Source organism: Notothenia rossii (genome assembly GCF_949606895.1).
Source record: "Notothenia rossii genome assembly, chromosome: 8".
NCBI classification, from domain to species: Eukaryota; Metazoa; Chordata; class Actinopteri; order Perciformes; family Nototheniidae; genus Notothenia; species Notothenia rossii.
This window is the reverse complement of record NC_136906.1, coordinates 8,627,060-8,644,184: the sequence shown is the minus strand read 5'-3', so window position 1 is coordinate 8,644,184 and position 17,125 is coordinate 8,627,060. Positions and strand designations below refer to the sequence as shown.

Sequence of the window (17,125 nt, the reverse complement as noted above, 5' to 3'; positions counted from 1 at the left end):
GTACTCGCTTGTTTAATTATTTTGCTTCTCGATTTCTTTAATTGTTTTCTTTTTTGCGAGAGTTTATAAATTACCTCGAGGGCCGTACCAAATGTTCTCGCGGTCCGTATACGGCCCGGAGGCTGGAGGTTCCCCATCCCTGGACTAGATTATACTTGTTTATCCCTGGACTAGATTATACTTGTGGCTCAGGATGTAGAAGATTGTCCTCCGATCACAGGGTTGTTCCGGTCAACTTAACAAAGTGTCCTTAACCCCAATTTGCTCCCGATGGCAAGGCCGATGGTGTGTGAATTTGAGTTTCCCTGAGCAAGTGGCACCTTGTATGACGTGCTGACTTGCTTTTTCTCACACTGCCTGTGCTGCAGCACCTCTTTTCACCCTCTGTCTGAAACCAGAGCCCAGTCTGCTCTGATTGGTTAGCTGGCCGGCTCTGTTGTGATCAACCACTTAGAGATTTCCCGCCCCTTAGCCAATCACGTAAAACTTGTTGGAGCGCTACCCAATAGAAGCGCAAGTGTTACAGAGTGATGTCACTATGTTACAGAAGTAAACAGAGGAGTCCAATGGAGGTGTTTCAGGCTGAGGGGGCGGAAGGTGGGAGAGAAACTTTGGGATTTTAGCCTTTGCAGACCATTTACATGCATACAATCCTACACACTACAGGAAAGGAAAACCCCAAAACGCACAACAGGTCCCCTTTTTAAAAAAAAACGAGATGATCAATTGCGGAAATCATATATCATAACTATTTTTGTCACAGGAGTGTCAAGGAGGAGATCTCTGGGCTCATAGATCTCGGCCTCCGTTACGGGTTGTTTCGCTTTTTTTTTGTTGAAAAGTGTTCCCCTTCCCCCATGTCTGTCGTTGATTGTGTGCACCTGGCCCCCCCTCACCTGTGTCCTGTTGGGTTGATTGGGTTGGGCGTTTAGGCTCTGGGGTTTTGCTGTTAGAAAGGGAGTGTGTGTGAGATCCTGCTGGTGGCTGGTGACTGTGCGCACAGGAGCAGCAGATTGAGGCTGTGTCATATCATATGTGTATGATTTAATAAATGCCCACACCAGGTTGTGTTTTTGGACGTTCTGCCTCCTTGCTTGGTCGGGCCGCTCAATTGTCAGCTTCACAAGGAGAACCACATAAATCTGACTAGCTGGTCATCCTCCAGGCTGTACTCCACCACAAACCAGCAATGAACATACTGCATGTCATCTGTCCGTGTCAACAACACTTTAACAGTGTGTCCTCAGAGGAGTGAGATGAAATGTGCAAGTGTTCCTCGTTTCTGTGCTCCGGGCCATTCTGAAATGAAAAAACACAGCGTGACAACTGAAAGAAACAGATGGACTCATTGACAAAAAAACAAAACCTTAAAGAACTCTTAAATCTTAAATGCTTTTAACAAAAATTCAACATGACATATCTTCTGAAAACCTGGACATCAAAGTAGTGCCATTTTTCGTACTTTATTGTTTTGTTTTGTTTTACGCTTGCTTACGATCATCTCACACTGGAGGTCATAGCGTGCCTGCCAAGTGAAATCCCATGAAGAGACACACTGTGAGCATGAAACATGATGTGCCGCTGTAGCAGGAGAACCGAGCAGATGAAGAGAGGATGGATTGATGGAAAAGAGAAAGAAAAAGAGGAGGAGTGATATGGGTGTGCTGACTCACTCCCTGACCCTACTCCCTGCTTCTCTGGAGATCGGCATCGTGGGTATTTTTACTTTGGCGTAGGCTTGTTTAGCCCCCCTTATATAAGCCCTTACAGACGCATGCACACACACAAGGTGAGGTGCCCAAGGTGAATGGCGTGTTTTGTTCAGATTATTGACTTTATTTATCTACTCTTCTTCCTGTCTTCCTTCTCTGGCATCAGCTGCTTCTTTAAGTCTCTCACCCCACTCATCAGGATGTTTTCTCTTCACCGAGACAGTAGGAAGAGCAAGAATCAGGAACTGTAGTCTTGCTCGCCCATACCTTTCTCTCTCTCCACGCTGTTTAAACACTGTGCCAGGTCTGCCAGGATGTGGTCAGGGAGAAGGTCTCAAGGATGTAGTCAAGTCAGTCGTGTGAAAACAGCTGATCTTGTTATTCAGAAAGTAAGCACATTAAACACACAGTAATATAAATAGCACTGCTATTAATCTCAATGGCTTAGCTATGCTTTTGCAGTTCCTGATTTTCAGGTTACAGGTTTTGTGTCCAACGCACTGCTTACATTGTGTCATCATTATGTAAAAAATCAAATGAGAGCCTCCCCTCCCACATCATGGGTGCATTACAGCAACTCAAGCCTCCTGATGAACAATCAAACTACGCTTTTCTCTCCTACGGATCCACTACTAGCTCCCGACTAGGCAAAAGGCATAGCTGTTGGCCTGGCACTGTGCACGAGACTTCTTTTGCTTAAAGGACAAATCATTTTAACTTTGACTTTGGAAGCAGTCAACCTTTCAAAACCCAGCCAATGAGATAACGGCTGTATCGGATGTATCCAAGTGACACATGCAATCAGGGGAGGTAGGGAGTAATCAAAGAAAAAGTAATCTCTGGTAAATTCCTAGACAAACCCAACATTAAAAACAAACCTCAATCTCATCTGGGAAAGTAATACATGGAAAACAAACAAAGTGAATAAATGACGTATATGAACACTGACTGTAGAGTCGGACCCTAACCCTACATCCAACCCAGCTGTAGTTATGGTTGGTTTAAGCAGATGTAACCATGGCTCTCATTGGTCATAATTCAAATCGCTGAAAAGTCAGTCAATCAGTCAGTGTTTTTAAATGCATGTAGAAAATCACCAGTCTTACTGTGATGGAAACTTCTGAAGCAATTGGAAACAGGACTCAGAGAGACACGAGGAGAGCAGGAACTTTGATGGCAAACACGGCCGGTTTATTTGGAGCTTCGGCCGGAGAATTCACAAGACATGCGCTGTGCCACGAGTTGACACAGGTTGAGATGCCAAATCAATTCTCAAGATCCCTACCCCAGACCCATGTATTTATTTAGTTCTGCGAGAATAATCAACATGCTGCATAACAAGATAAAACAGGCAAAGCACAATAACACGTCTATCAGCTGCCGCCAACAGGCAGGAACAGGGGGACAAAACACTGAGAGCATCCAAGGCTGCAGGTGCCTGAGCTCAGTGTGGTCATTACAAACTGATAAACTGGGCCAAAGTTATGGGCCTTGGAAAATATGTCCCCAACACCAACCATTAGATTCTCAGTCCGTTACCGCCAGGTATTCCACCAGGGAGCTCTGTGTTGTTTGTGTGTGTGTGTTTGTGTGAGTGACGCACTATAGGTGATGTTCTACTACATCTACAGATTAATACATAATGACTAACTAGACTCTCCACAATCTCCATATGTTGGAGTATTGAACCTTGCCACTGAATTTGACAGTATCTAAATCGGGGACATCTTTGTACAACACACACACACACACACACACACACACACACACACACACACACACACACACACACACACACACACACACACACACACACATATTGGCAGCTCATTAGAGGACACTGATGCCTACAACAGTGGTCTGCCAACATTTCATTAACAGAATATACTAGATCAAGGGGGAATCACGAGGAGAAAAAACCAAGAAGAAAGAAAAGATGAGTGGGAGTTGAACAGGAAATGAAAAGCAGGGATAAAAACTAAATAAAGAAAATACTTTTTAAATAGTAAGTCATTATTCCATTCATTTAAAAGCCTGAAGGTTTGGTCTGTATACTAGTAGGTTTACGTGGAATTGGGTGAGACTCTTGGAATTTAATATTCTTTTAAAAGTCTGAGCAAACCATTCACTCCTGAGAAACGTCGACCTAAATACAGTACACATCAAATCTTAAAGAAAACATCAACTGCTACTGGTTCCAGCCAACGAGTAAACAAACTGTTTATTCTCATCGTTCTGACTGAGGATTTGTGTTGATTGTAAGATGTGAGAGCCGCTGTCAGTTTGAGCCCGCCTCCTCATACTATTGGTATACAGAGAGCGTGATGGGAGGACGTATTGATTGACAACCAGCTGTTACATAATGATGTCATGTGACAGTTGGGGCGGGATCAGAGACACTTCAAAGAGCTATAGCTGACAAAAACAAGGTGTGTGTGTGTGTGTGTGTGTGTGTGTGTGTGTGTGTGTGTGTGTGTGTGTGTGTGTGTGTGTGTGTGTGTGTGTGTGTGTGTGTGTGTGTGTGTGTGTGTGTGTGTGTGTGTGTGTGTGTGTGTGTGTGTGTGTGTGTGTGTGTGTGTGTGTGTGTGTGTGTGTGTGTGTGTGTGTGTGTGTGTGTGTGTGTGTGTGTGTGTGTGTGTGTGTGTGTGTGTGTGTGTGTGTGTGTGTGTGTGTGGGTGGGTGGGGGGCTACATACAAGTATAGCTTTGTTGAAATTAAGGATTGTTTGTTCATTCACCAGTTCATACTTTATGACACTTGTGATAAAAGTGTACCATTTGAAATCCCAGTATTACACATTATTATTTGGCCTGCATGAGTTAATTGTATGAATACTTATTAATCCTATTTAAAGCAATACTGTAGGTGAATCAAATCACTAGAGCTGCTAATAATGATTGTTTTCATTATAGACTAATCTGACATTATGTTCTTTGTGAATCAATTCCTTGACGATTTAGTAAAACTTTACAGTCATATTAAAATCAGCAAATCCTCATTTGACAGTCTAGAAAATGAATATCGACAGCTCTGAATGTGTTTCCCTGTTATTGTACTGTACAGGTAAGCCGTAAAATGTAAAGGAGAGAATCATGTGGACTGTGCAGGCAGGTACATGCTCGTTCCTGGGAAAATGACTGTTTATTGGAGAACATGTAAAGACTTGCATAGGTGCTGAAACGGCTCACAACATTACAGAGAAATAGATGGCAGTAGGAGAGGTTCAGGGAAACTGAATTAACATAAAAGCCATTGTAAGGCAGGTTATTGAACAATTTCTGTGTCAACTTGTATCGTTCAGCAGCCCAATTAATCCTTCTCAGTCCAACTACATTGACTGTGATAGCTCCTGTTGGCTCATGCTGTGTCTCAATTTGCATACTTCTAGACTTTTGTGTGCTTTTTTGAGGGCATAGGTGAAGCAAACTCTTGTCAAAATGCATTATGCATACCCAGATGGTTACGTCTCACACTCAACAATCGTTGCTATGTAACTGAAATATACAAATAAAAGTTAGAGTAAACATGTGTTTATTTGTTTTTTATGCACAAACTACTATATTTGTGTCCAAAAAAGTCCATTGTTCATTTGAATGGTTCAATTGAGCAAACTGCATTTTTGATTTGGTACAATTAACAATAACTTTGATAGCTAGGCAACAGCAGTAATTATCACTTCCAGAGAGCGCACAGCAGCTGAATGCGATTTGAGACTTTAGGCAGTTGACACATTGTACACAGTGTGCAAGTGTTCATAATGCACGACATGAAAGGGAGTAAGTAACTGAATGAACACACAGCATGAGAAGATCTGTGAGGTGCTAACTGTAGCCTGCAGTGTAACTTAATGCTCAGCCGCTGTTACAGGTAGATTCCACAGGTACACTACATGGCTGATGACCTCAGCAGTAACATGAGTCCAGGTCGCTGCCACAGCGATGAGAAAGGGAGAGATAGAAAACAAGAAAGACAAACCGGTGAACATGACAGAGAAAGATGTGGAGAAATGTTCCCTGTGTTGTTATGTATATCAAACCGTTTGTGCGCATGTTTGCTTTCCATGGATATTTAATGTATACTATAAATAATTAAGGCACATTGGCAGCGTACCAGCTCCACCAGAGTCAGCCTGAGATGAGTATATGAGGGCATCAAGAGGGCAGAGGGGGAGGCATCTTCCAAAACTGGAAAGACAGTTTCAGTTCAGAGCACAGCAGACACCAGAACCTGCAGCTGTTCGATTCTCACACAGTAATTGTGCAACCAGAAAAAAAGATCTTAACACTTACAAAGGATTTGGCTCTAAGTGAAGCTAATGCAGTAGCACTTAATCTGGTTTGGTTTATAGATAGGAAATGGCATGACTGTTTCTTCATCGTTGAATGCACTTATTGTGAGTCACTTTGAATAAAAAGCATCAGCTAAATGAAATGTTATGTAATCAGTGCTTTTATTTTGTTATAAGTAAGAACCAGGGTTGCACAAGTTATTGAAATGTAATGGATCCTATTAAATAAATCACACCATGAACATTTCAAATATTTGGTCTTCTGGTGTTTGTTGGCAACCCCAGAAAATTGTTTCCCAAAGATCTGTTCTGATTGAAGCAACAAGTGCTCGCTTTTTCAGGGACGTCTGGCCCCCCTTAAAACTCCAGTGACAAAACCAGTGAATGGGCTTACTTTTGCATCAATGTTGACTCAATTTGCTATGGTTACTGGTTAAGAAAAATGTGCCCCCTTTCACATTAAAAAAAAACAGTTAAAGTGACCGCAAAATCAAAGTGAATATGAAAACAAGTCGTGCGATTAATCCTCGGGGAAGCATTTTCTTTTTTTGCTTTAGGTTTGTTTTATTGAATATACTTGAGCATATTGTAAGTACACATTTTTATTGTCGTATCAATATAATTATTATAGGCTCGAGGCTCTGGCTCAGGCCTTTTAATCCTCCGGTGCGAGCTGTCAGGTGTCCTCAATCAGTGCGTCAGGTGTCCTCAATCTGTGTGGGCACAAGCAGAGGAGGATCATTAAAGGGCCCTACGCACCACAGGAGACCTCCAAGCAGGGGTCGTCACATTACACTAATATGAACAGCGTCATAATGGAAAGTGTGAATATCCCTCCTTCTCCAAAGATTGCATAGAAAATGGTTGAAATGTTTTACTTAAAAAAAATCTGCTTCAAGTGATATATCTGTATTTTTGGACATTTTCTCTCTGCCCCTAAACTTGACGGTTTGATCTGGCTTTGTTTGATTTTTGCGAAGGTATTGTTTTGTTTTGGCCCAAAGGTCATATGGTTGGATAAGGCTCAGTTACGTTTTTTTAGTAACAGATCTGTGTGAGGGTGTGTGTGGGTGTGTTTGTGTGTGTTTTGTTTAGGGATTTGGCAGTTGCAATACTCCAAATGAGCAGTTGCCTTAAAGCAATATGTGCACATAGCTCTCACTATTTCCATCTCTACCTCGATCCCCTCCACCTTCACTCTGTTTATTCAATTTGCAATATCATCGGAATGAGTGGGTGGTGTATGTGTGTGTGTGTGTGTGTGTGTGTGTGTGAATGTGTGTGTGGTACCATCGAAGTGAGTGGGTGGTGTAACCAAAGTGAGGATGTTGTGTGGGAGTGAAGTACTGTGTGTGTGTGTGTGTGTATCCCTCCTATCACTGCAGGTTTGAATTGAAAAGAATGAATAGCAGTCTGATCTCTCATTTAAATAAAATGAAGAGAAAACCACTTAACAGTTGAAATATATATACATTGTTTACTAAATGCATTACACAAAAGGGCAAAAGAAAACAAATCAGTGTATTCTTATACCTATGCCTTAAGGGGCTCTTTTATGCTAATGTTCAGGTTCACATATTATTATTAGTATTCTGTGCCTTTACTGTGACATGATTACCTACTTTAATGTTCACAAAAGTGCGGCAGTTTCCGTCTGAAACCAGTGCCCAGTCTGCTCTGATTGGTTTGCTGACCGCCTCTGTTGTGATTGGTCAAACGCTTAGAGATGTCCCGCCCCTTAGCCTATCCACTACAATGTGTGGGAGCAGAAGCAAATAAAATCGCAAGTGTTACACAGTGATGTCATTATGTTACGCAAGTAAACAAATGAGTTCAATGGAGGCGTTTCAGGCAGGGCGGGAAACTAGCCTTTGCGGACCATTTACATGCACGAAAACCAGTGGGCCAAAATAAAAAAATCGGTTCTAGTCATGGGCCGGTCTGGTTTAATGTGTATTGCAAAACTTATTGAAGTGAACTTATTGCACATTAAATTAACAAAGCTTAAATTATTGCCTATAAAAACAACATTAAACATTAAATAATCAGTTGCATTCATTTCTTATGGCTCTATCTGCAGCTTCATTTCTTATGATTACATTTTTCCACAGACCAACAGCTTCAAAAAAACTATTTCCCTCAAAGAAAAAAACAAACATGCCCTGTTGTCGCAAGAACAAAAGTGCAGGAGGAAACATCCATGTAAACTCAGTGTGCTGCTCTGTGATGCTAGTTCAGGGGTCTGCAACCTTTTTGACCAAAAGAGCCATTTTGCTCCTTTTTCCAAAACATTTTTTTGTCTGGAGCCGCAAAACACATTTCATAGCTTGATAGCTAATAAAGTTGTATTTATTGTTATATCAGACAAAAACTACAGTTTTTTTGCATTTATTAGGCTATTTATTACATTATATAAAACTGTTAACCTCTAATAAGAAACAAAGAACTCCTATAAGGAGAATTACAAATAATACACGGGCCTACTTTAAAATAAATTAAACACAGCACTTGGGGAGTCCTCTGCACATTTGAAGGCAACAAATATATAATTCAAATGGGCCCACTTTGAAATAAACAAAACATAGCTGCATCCTAAAAATAGTTAAAGGTAGGGTAGGTAAGAATGGAGAAACCAGCTCGAGTGCGCTAGAATTTGAAAATACGCGCATCATCAATGAGGGCAAGAGATAAGTTTGTGCACAGATGGAAGGCTGACAGGCAGGTAGGCCATCCAGTTACTTTAGCCGGGCGGGCTCAGATGATTGGTCGTGCTTTTTACAGCGCTACTGCTTCCAGAGATACATTTTTGTAGCCTATGTATTTATTGTCAAAGCATTTCATATATCCATTGCTATCGGGACGTTCTTCCTCTCCCGTGTTGTTCCTCGATACGTAAAGGCTGCAGCACCTTTGACAACTTCTCTCTACATATCAAACATACCGGTAAACCAGCATCGTTTGCTGTGAAAGCAGATAACTCTGTCCACACAGAATTAAATCCTGTGTTCCTCCGGTACTTTTCTTTGATTTATCCATAGTTCGCTCATCGAGCCGGGGGTCAGGTTATTCGCCTCCAAGAAAAGGCGCTCGCCCGGGACCGTAGCAGGATGTCACGCATATTATAGTTGACCTAATTAAAACCGTTTTGTTTTTTATTTATGTGTCACAGTATCACCTCAAAATACAAGATACGAAACATTTCAATCATGCAACAAAATATAAATAGTCCTACAAATACTTTTATTTTGTTTCCTTTTTATTTTTGTCTAAGCTCAAGGGAGCCAGAGCAGAGGGCTTAAAGGGCCGCATGCGGCTCGAGGGCCGCGGGTTGCCGACCCCTGTGCTAGTTCAAGCCAGATACAGTACTTGGCGTCTCATCTTGGCTGCAAGTTCATCAATGTTTGGGCTCAGGCTCTGAGCTGAGGAAACCCTCAGGATTGAATGAAGGTGTGCGTGCAATATACCGGCGGGCCAGATCTAACTGTGATTAGAAATTATCCTGCGGGCCGAAATTAAAATCCACCAAGGGCCTGATTTGGCCCCCGGGCCTTGAGTTTGACACGTGCTCTAGAGGAAAGGGGAAACCCAAAGAGCATAATGGGGCCCCCTTTAATATTTCGAGTTCTATATTCTGCTGCTTTCTTTAGAAGCTCTAGTTCCGTGTATTTACTTCTCTGTATCTCTCCCTTAGACATGCACACTATGTAAATATACTCTGGGGTGCAATCATGACGACGGTGATATTTTTAGCCTCCTCTGTTAGTCCTGCCTGTCAGTGGAGCCGACATTGATCAGGGCGGAGATGACAGGCTCGCTGTGCGTCTGAGCTTCTGCATGTTTCCGCACCGCCGAGTGCTACCTGCCTCACAGTGGATCCATGTTACGCTTCTCATCTCACTCAGATTGTGATCCTCCTTTTGATCTTCTGTGTGTTTACTTGTTATTTTCAACAAATCTGTGCCTAGGGAGGGAAAAAAACCCTCCAACCTTGTATCTGTTTTTAAATGCATGTTTTACAATTCTGCTCTGTAAACACAGGACATTCTGTTAATAAGAATTCATTTTTGGTACATACTGTAACATTAATGAGGTTACATTTTACACTGCTTTCTAGAAATGTATATGGTGCTCTTAAAAAGAGAGGCTGACAATGAGTCAACGGTGCAGGAGCGACAATAAGAGTGTGTGGGTGTTGAGACAGAAGCACAGCATCCCTCTGTATACGTAACCGCGCTAAAGCTTTTCATAGGTTAAGTGAAGTCTGCTTCTAACAGCTCAGAGACAGCCAAAAAACTCAAAATGATATCAAATTGAACCTGAGCTTTACATCAAATACAAATGTTACTTATATGATTTTGAAGCCTAGTTTACACAATCAGCAAATGAGTGAGAGAATGTATGCTGATATTATTGACGTACAGAACACAATAATACCTTACAATTCTTCATACACTTCAACATTTTATATTGTCTCTTAGGGCTGCTCGATTATGGCAAAAATCATAATCTCGATTATTTGGGTCAATAATTGATATCACGATTATTAAAAATGATTATCCATTTACTTTGAAAACATCCATTTATTGAAAAACAATATGTGAACAGTATGTTTTTAACAGTTGATTACCCTGAACTTTAATTATAATTAAACTGAAAAGCCAATAAAATCAATAATAAAAAAAATAATAAAATAAAATAAATAATCCTTTTATTTCGATTATGTTATTTCCATAATCGTTGCAAGCCAAAATCGTAATTGCGATTAAAATACGATTAATTGAGCAGCCCTATTTTCAGCTTTGACCATGAGGAAGTTCACCTCTTTTCGTGTGTGACATCAGATTACTTATTTCCTCCTGGTCGATGTGAATCCTTTCAATATTTAATAGCAAATATACCAATTGAAAAAACAAGCTGCGACCTTGCAGTGCTCCCAAATGAATCGAGCTAGCTTGGTTGCTTATTAGTAAAGTATTTTTTTATATGATGAATTTCCAACTCGGTTGTCTATCAAACTGAAGGTCGGTGATTCGGTCCTTGAACAAAGTGCGCTTGGGCAAGAAACTGAACCTCAAATTGCAAACTGTGTGTATATGTGTGTGAATGTGAGGCTCCCTGGGCAAGTGGCACCTTTTAATGGAGGTCTCTGCCTTGTTGGATTGTGTGTGAGTGGGCGAATGCTGACTTGTATATGTAAAAGCCCTTTTGGGGGTTGCGAAGACTGAAAAAAGCATTGAATTTACCATTCTTTCCCTCTCTTTCTCTCCGCAGTGTGTTGTTTCGTGGTTCACAAGCGCTGCCATGAGTTCGTCACTTTCCAGTGTCCAGGTGCCGATAAAGGACCTGCATCAGACGTAAGTACAAATAAATGAATCATCTAAAAGGGTGTGTTTGCGTATCAGTGCGAGTATCGAAAGGCAGATGGTACAACAGACTGCGCGCACACACACACACACACACACACACACACACACACACACACACACACACACACACACACACACACACACACACACACACACACACACACACACACACACACACACACACACACACACACACACACACTTCAATCTCATGAGCCTCCATCACCTGTCAGCACAACTGTTACGGTTGAGCAGCCTCCATCTTTCTCTCTTCTCGTTTCCCTCTTCCTGTCGTGACAGTTTCACTGTACCGTCACAGACAGGGGAGTTTATCTAATGTTTATATTTGATTGACTCAATACTGTATATTTAAATATAGACCTATACGCAAAGCTGCCCAATATTTGGCCACTTGAGCAGCTGCTCTGGCATAATGGGGAATTATAATTATGATACCTTCAGATGTTGGATTGGCTTCATTTGTAAATAGGATGTCAAAAATGTTGACGTGTAGTTAAAGGGTACATTTTCACAGGGGCCCATTATGCTTTTTGGGGTTTTTACTTTCCTATAGTGTGTTTATATAGGTTTTAGTGCATGTAAATGGTCTGCAAAGCCTAAAATCCTGAAGTTGTTCTCCCAAACTAACACAGTACAGCCACAAAATACAAACAAAAACCTGAAAATAAGCATTATAGGGCTTCTATAAAATTCCATTTGTCTGAGATATTTGTAATATTTGATTACACGTTTTATTCAACCCTCTATTAAACCGCTAATGAAAGTAGCACCCTTGGTTCTCTAGCCGCTGTCTTAAATGAATCTTAGTGAACTTCTTCCTTCCTCTTATCTCTTCTTAAGTATTTAAACAGATCCACTTTCTAAAATAACAACATCATATATATCTTTTCTCTGCGGTCACATGATGAGTGTTTCACATGAGCTCGAATCACTATCGGAGGTTAAACGTCTTGCTTGTCCTTATGTCATCAATTATCTTTAAGCATTTCTCTCATCTCCTCCTCAGGAAGTGTCTTTAAGTAGTACTTTTATCTTAATCTCATCCTCTCTCTCAAGGAGTTGAGAACAAGTGTCTTTTGATATTTAAATGCAAGCCGTCTCTCACCTCTCATATTAAAAGGACACATTTCTTCTCTTAAGAGCACTCTGTGGATGCCAACTTCACCCTCTTAAAATCCCAGGGGGGGTGGGGGGGTGTGTGTGTGAGTTCCTCAGCCGTGTCCTTACCTCCCTCAGGAGTGCCCTTTCAGTTTGACAAGTACACTTAGTGTGCGCCTCCAGAGGAAATGCTGCTGTGGGCTTCCTGTGATGTGTTGTGTATAACTGTTAAGTCTCAACAATCTTTCCCTTTAGACTTATTATATGTCTCCATGTCTGACGTCTACCTCACTTGTTTTTCTGTCCTCGTCTCAATCTCTGACTCAGTGATAACCTATTTTTATTTTATAGTTTCTGTTTTAGTGAGGGCTATAGACTCTTCTCTAAAAATGTTCTACCAATATCTGCAGGTTCATAGAAAGACCTTACAATAACAACCTAAACTTTAAAGGATGCATGGTTTTTAGTTTGTATTGAAATATATAGTTTAGGTTGCCCTTGTAGAGAAATCAAACCGTTTTGGTTCAGGTAAAGCAATAATGTCGGGCTTGTACTAGCTGCTGTGTCATCAGATGTTTCACCCTAGCAATGTTTCCATTAAATGCTTAAGCAAACTTTTGTAGTGTCGCAAAGAATATACAAGTTAGTGTTTGAGGCAAATACAATTGGTTTTAGGGAAGTACAGTGTGAAGTTGGGGGTAAAGGCTGTATTTCACAAGTAATGAGAATAAGAAATGTTGTGTAAGAGAAACAAAACACATTTTTGGTGATTGAACTATCTGAGAGAGAATTGAAGAGGATGTTTAGGAGTCACACTTTTTTCCGAGCAGTAAGGAAATATATCTAAGAACTCGCCAGAAGCACAAACATGTGATCGATCAGTAGCCCGTCAGCTCTTTTTAGACCTGGTGTTTACATACAGCTTTTCTTATGCTATAATTCAATATGTGCTAAAAAGAAATATGTTAATAGACACACAGCTAATGACCAGGGATGCCAGCGATTATTAGATTTTTCGAATATTCGTTACAGTCTCCGTAATCAATTTTTTTTTTAAAATTCGATTTTATTTATATATTTTTTTATTATTATTTATGTTTTTCTTTTTTTTCCTGGCTTAGTTTCAACCAAAATATAGACTAATGCTAATAATAGTATTAGTAATTGTAAATGGCCATTGGTCACACCACCAGTTTGTTTTACTGTAAACTTGGAGGGGTGGGCGGCAGTTTTCTGGCTTCCCTACTAATGACCGACTCATCTACAGCTTATTAGCAAAAAACAGCCAATCGTATTCATGTAGGGGCTTTAAGCTTGTTCAGCGATTCAGCATTAAGTCTTCCCAGCAGTTTTGTCCTTGCTGCTACTTTTAAGAGACCCTTCAAAGCTTCTTCCTCCCACCTCTATCTCTAACCATTTTAAATAAATGACCATTTCCTTTCCATAAGTTCCCCTCAGTGATCCAAAGTTATGTTTAGAGTCACTGTTAAACCTAAATGCACCTGTCTTATTTCCCACATGATTATACACTTGGCTTGACCCACTCTGATCTGACATTTCAATTAGCCGACGGACTCTTCCATCTTTGCCGTCCCAGGGTCTCGGAGATAAACCCTTCATGATGATTCACACACATGTTCAATGGTAAAGCTGTAGGAGGCTCACACATCTTACCTTTCAATCATTTTGATAATGCAAGTCCTTTCTTCCCCTTTACCTTCTTCAAAAAGTCTTTACATCATTTGACTTTAACAGAAAACTCCTTCAGGTGTGATTCTACATCTTTACAGTAGCTTCTTCCTTTCCGGCACTATATTTATCGTACTATATTCGGCATACATTTACCTCCCCTCTCCCTGAAGCCTTCCCTCATTGTCTCTCGCGGCTCTACTCTGTACATCCTCTATTTAAATGCCACTCCACCCAGGGGGCCCCCCGCTCTTAATTACGGGGCCTCACCACCCCTACCATGCTATTTCCTTAATGAGTTCATGGTTTTTTGACCCGGGTCCCTGGACAGTGGGAATGTGAGGTATCTCCATAGCTGCATATTTCAATGTAGGAGATATGGGGAGTCTCACGATGCACAGCTTCCAGGGTTTGCTCTGGTCTTTTTAATGAAGTTTTCTAATAAAAAACCTGATCAACACCGAATATTTGAGATTAGATCAATTCTCCGAAGAAGGGGATATCACAAATATTTGCCTCATTGCAATGTTCTGAAACAAGTGAAACAATATGAGATCATAACAGCTCTCTGAATTGGTCGACATTATGAATCACATGCTGAGGATGATCTAATAATGCTGTCAGATCTGTACACCGTGTTTTCTCCCACGCACACCTGCACAGAGGCTTTTTGAAACTCGGAGAACAAAACATTCTCTGCAGGTACATTTGAATAAATGTTCAGCCAAATTTCATTTTTTCAAATCTGTTTTATTGCTACAATGAATGTTTAATCAGAGTCTTAAGTTCAAGATTGAGCGACGCTGTTCTGCCAAGGTAACACAAAGTTTTCTGTCTGAGGTGGGAACTTTTTGATTCTTATAAACACTTGTCTCTTGGTAGACATATTTATGTTTCTCTAAGAGAAGACAACTATGAGTATCCCTGCGATCCCTGAGGCAGATTCTTATTTTGTAGAACATTTGAATTAGGGCTGCAACTAACGATTATTTTGGTAGTCGACTAATCGGTCGATTATTTTTTCGATTAGTCGACTAATCTAACGATTATTTCTGTCACACCCTCCATCTCTGCTTCCTGTGGGCACGGCTCCTTTTCCGGGCTCCAGTGCATGTTTTACCTCAAGTCTGCACACCTGTGAATGTCACCCTGTTGTCCAGTCCCAGGATCAATTCAATCGCATTTTATTCTTGTCATTTCGCAGACCCTTGTTAATTATTATTTTAAGTTTGGAATTAATTACAGCGTCCATAAAGCTCTAGTGTGCTCTACTATGCTGTAAGCTTGGCGCTGTTTAGCAGCTCGTTGGTGGACACGCAGCCTCAACATAACTGAAATAGCGTTTGCTTAGCAAGCATTAACCATGAGACGTTCTGTTTTCCAACATGTAAGCTAACGTAAACATGACTATGGCTAACTTGCTCAAACTTACCCATGATCCAAAGTAGCAGTCCTCACGGTTCCAGGGTGCTTGCGTTTTAAATGCTCGTGCATCACTGTAGTGCTGCCGTGGAATGCCAATTCCCCTTTACAAATTCTGCATTTCACTGACTTCTTTGGCTTGTCGTCTGTGAAATACTCCCACACTTTCGAAACTCTCGGTCTCGCTTTTTTGAGCTCTTCATCAACCTCATTCTCTCTCCTTTCCGCCATCGTTCGTATTCTTTCTTCTTTGTTGTTAGTACAGAATGCAGTCATGGCAGACAATGGAGAGTATACTGCCCCCAGCACTTCCTGTAGTGCATTGCAGTTACAAATGAACATTTGCGCAGTTTTGAATTAACGTTACCGGCTCTCTGATTATTTTTATACGACGCGTCGACACTAAAATTCCGCGTCGACGAATTTTTATGATCGACGTCGTCGATTATGTCGACTAATCGTTGCAGCCCTAATTTGAATACATTAACGTGTCCCCGACGGATGTCCCAGGACTAATTATCTGCCAATTGTGTCAGTTTGAAGTCTCAATGATCAACAACTCAAATAATCCTTTACTCAATTAATTGACAAGGAAAGTTGGAAACAAGCTTGAAAAAAGGAGATGAAATGAGAACATGTTGTTGCTTTTCATTTTCTCATACTAAGTCACTATTTTTCTGAATGATCTGGATACTATTTACCAAAAAAAGCGATTTAAATGAGATAAGCAGTGGTAGTAGGATTTATCTGCTTCAAAAATAAAACGACTCTTCTGGTATTTGCTACTATGAGACCTTGAATCAGATAACCGTGTGTATGGGTCACATATATGAAAAAAACAGCACAGCAGGAGATGTTATTGAAGGAAACCACGTAGATGCAGCTGATAGAGGAACACAAAACAGGCAGAAAGCAGATATATTCTTCCCAATCACTCATACTGTGTCACTGTCTCTTTACCGCCTGCCAGTCCCTCCCTGCCTCTCCCTCTCTCTGTCGGCGATGTATGTTTAAAAGAAGAAGTCAATTATAGATCTGGGTTAATAGAATGGGTTCCCTGTGGGAGAGGTCAAGGGATGAGATCCTCTAATGAAACCTACATTTCATGCACACAGCCCGCTAATGGTATAGTGCTCACAGAGTGTGTGTGTGTGTGTGTGTGTGTGTGTGTGTGTGTGTGTGTGTGTGTGTGTGTGTGTGTGTGTGTGTGTGTGAGTACAGTGTGTGTGCGCGTGTGTATACTAGCGGTCGAGATACTAAAATATACAGAATACACAAGACGAGGAAAGCACTGCTACGACAGGCTTTAGAACTAAATGTGGAAGATGAGATTGAGCCCATAATTAGATATCTTTATTTCCCACTGGTCCTGGAGTTCTTGAAATATATTTTTCCCATAGAAATGTCAAGTCAAGCCTTGTTTTTTTTTTTTTGTTAGTCCAAAATTACACATTTAACCTCAAGAGGCTTTACAAACTGTACAGCATATTACACTCTCTATTCTTAGAGAACCTCAAATCAAATGTAAA

General features: G+C 40.8%; 1 protein-coding gene across 2 annotated transcripts in view; it reads left to right on the top strand.

Annotated features, from left to right (window-relative positions):
- Positions 1–17,125, top strand: part of LOC307014590 (protein kinase C beta type-like) — a 104,258-nt gene that overhangs the window by 20,993 nt on the left and 66,140 nt on the right. For both annotated transcript variants that reach the window (XM_079642587.1, XM_079642586.1), the window contains exon 3: positions 11,272–11,354. In XM_079642587.1, coding sequence (XP_079498713.1) covers positions 11,272–11,354 — 83 coding nt within the window. The remainder of the gene's footprint in view (positions 1–11,271; positions 11,355–17,125) is intronic.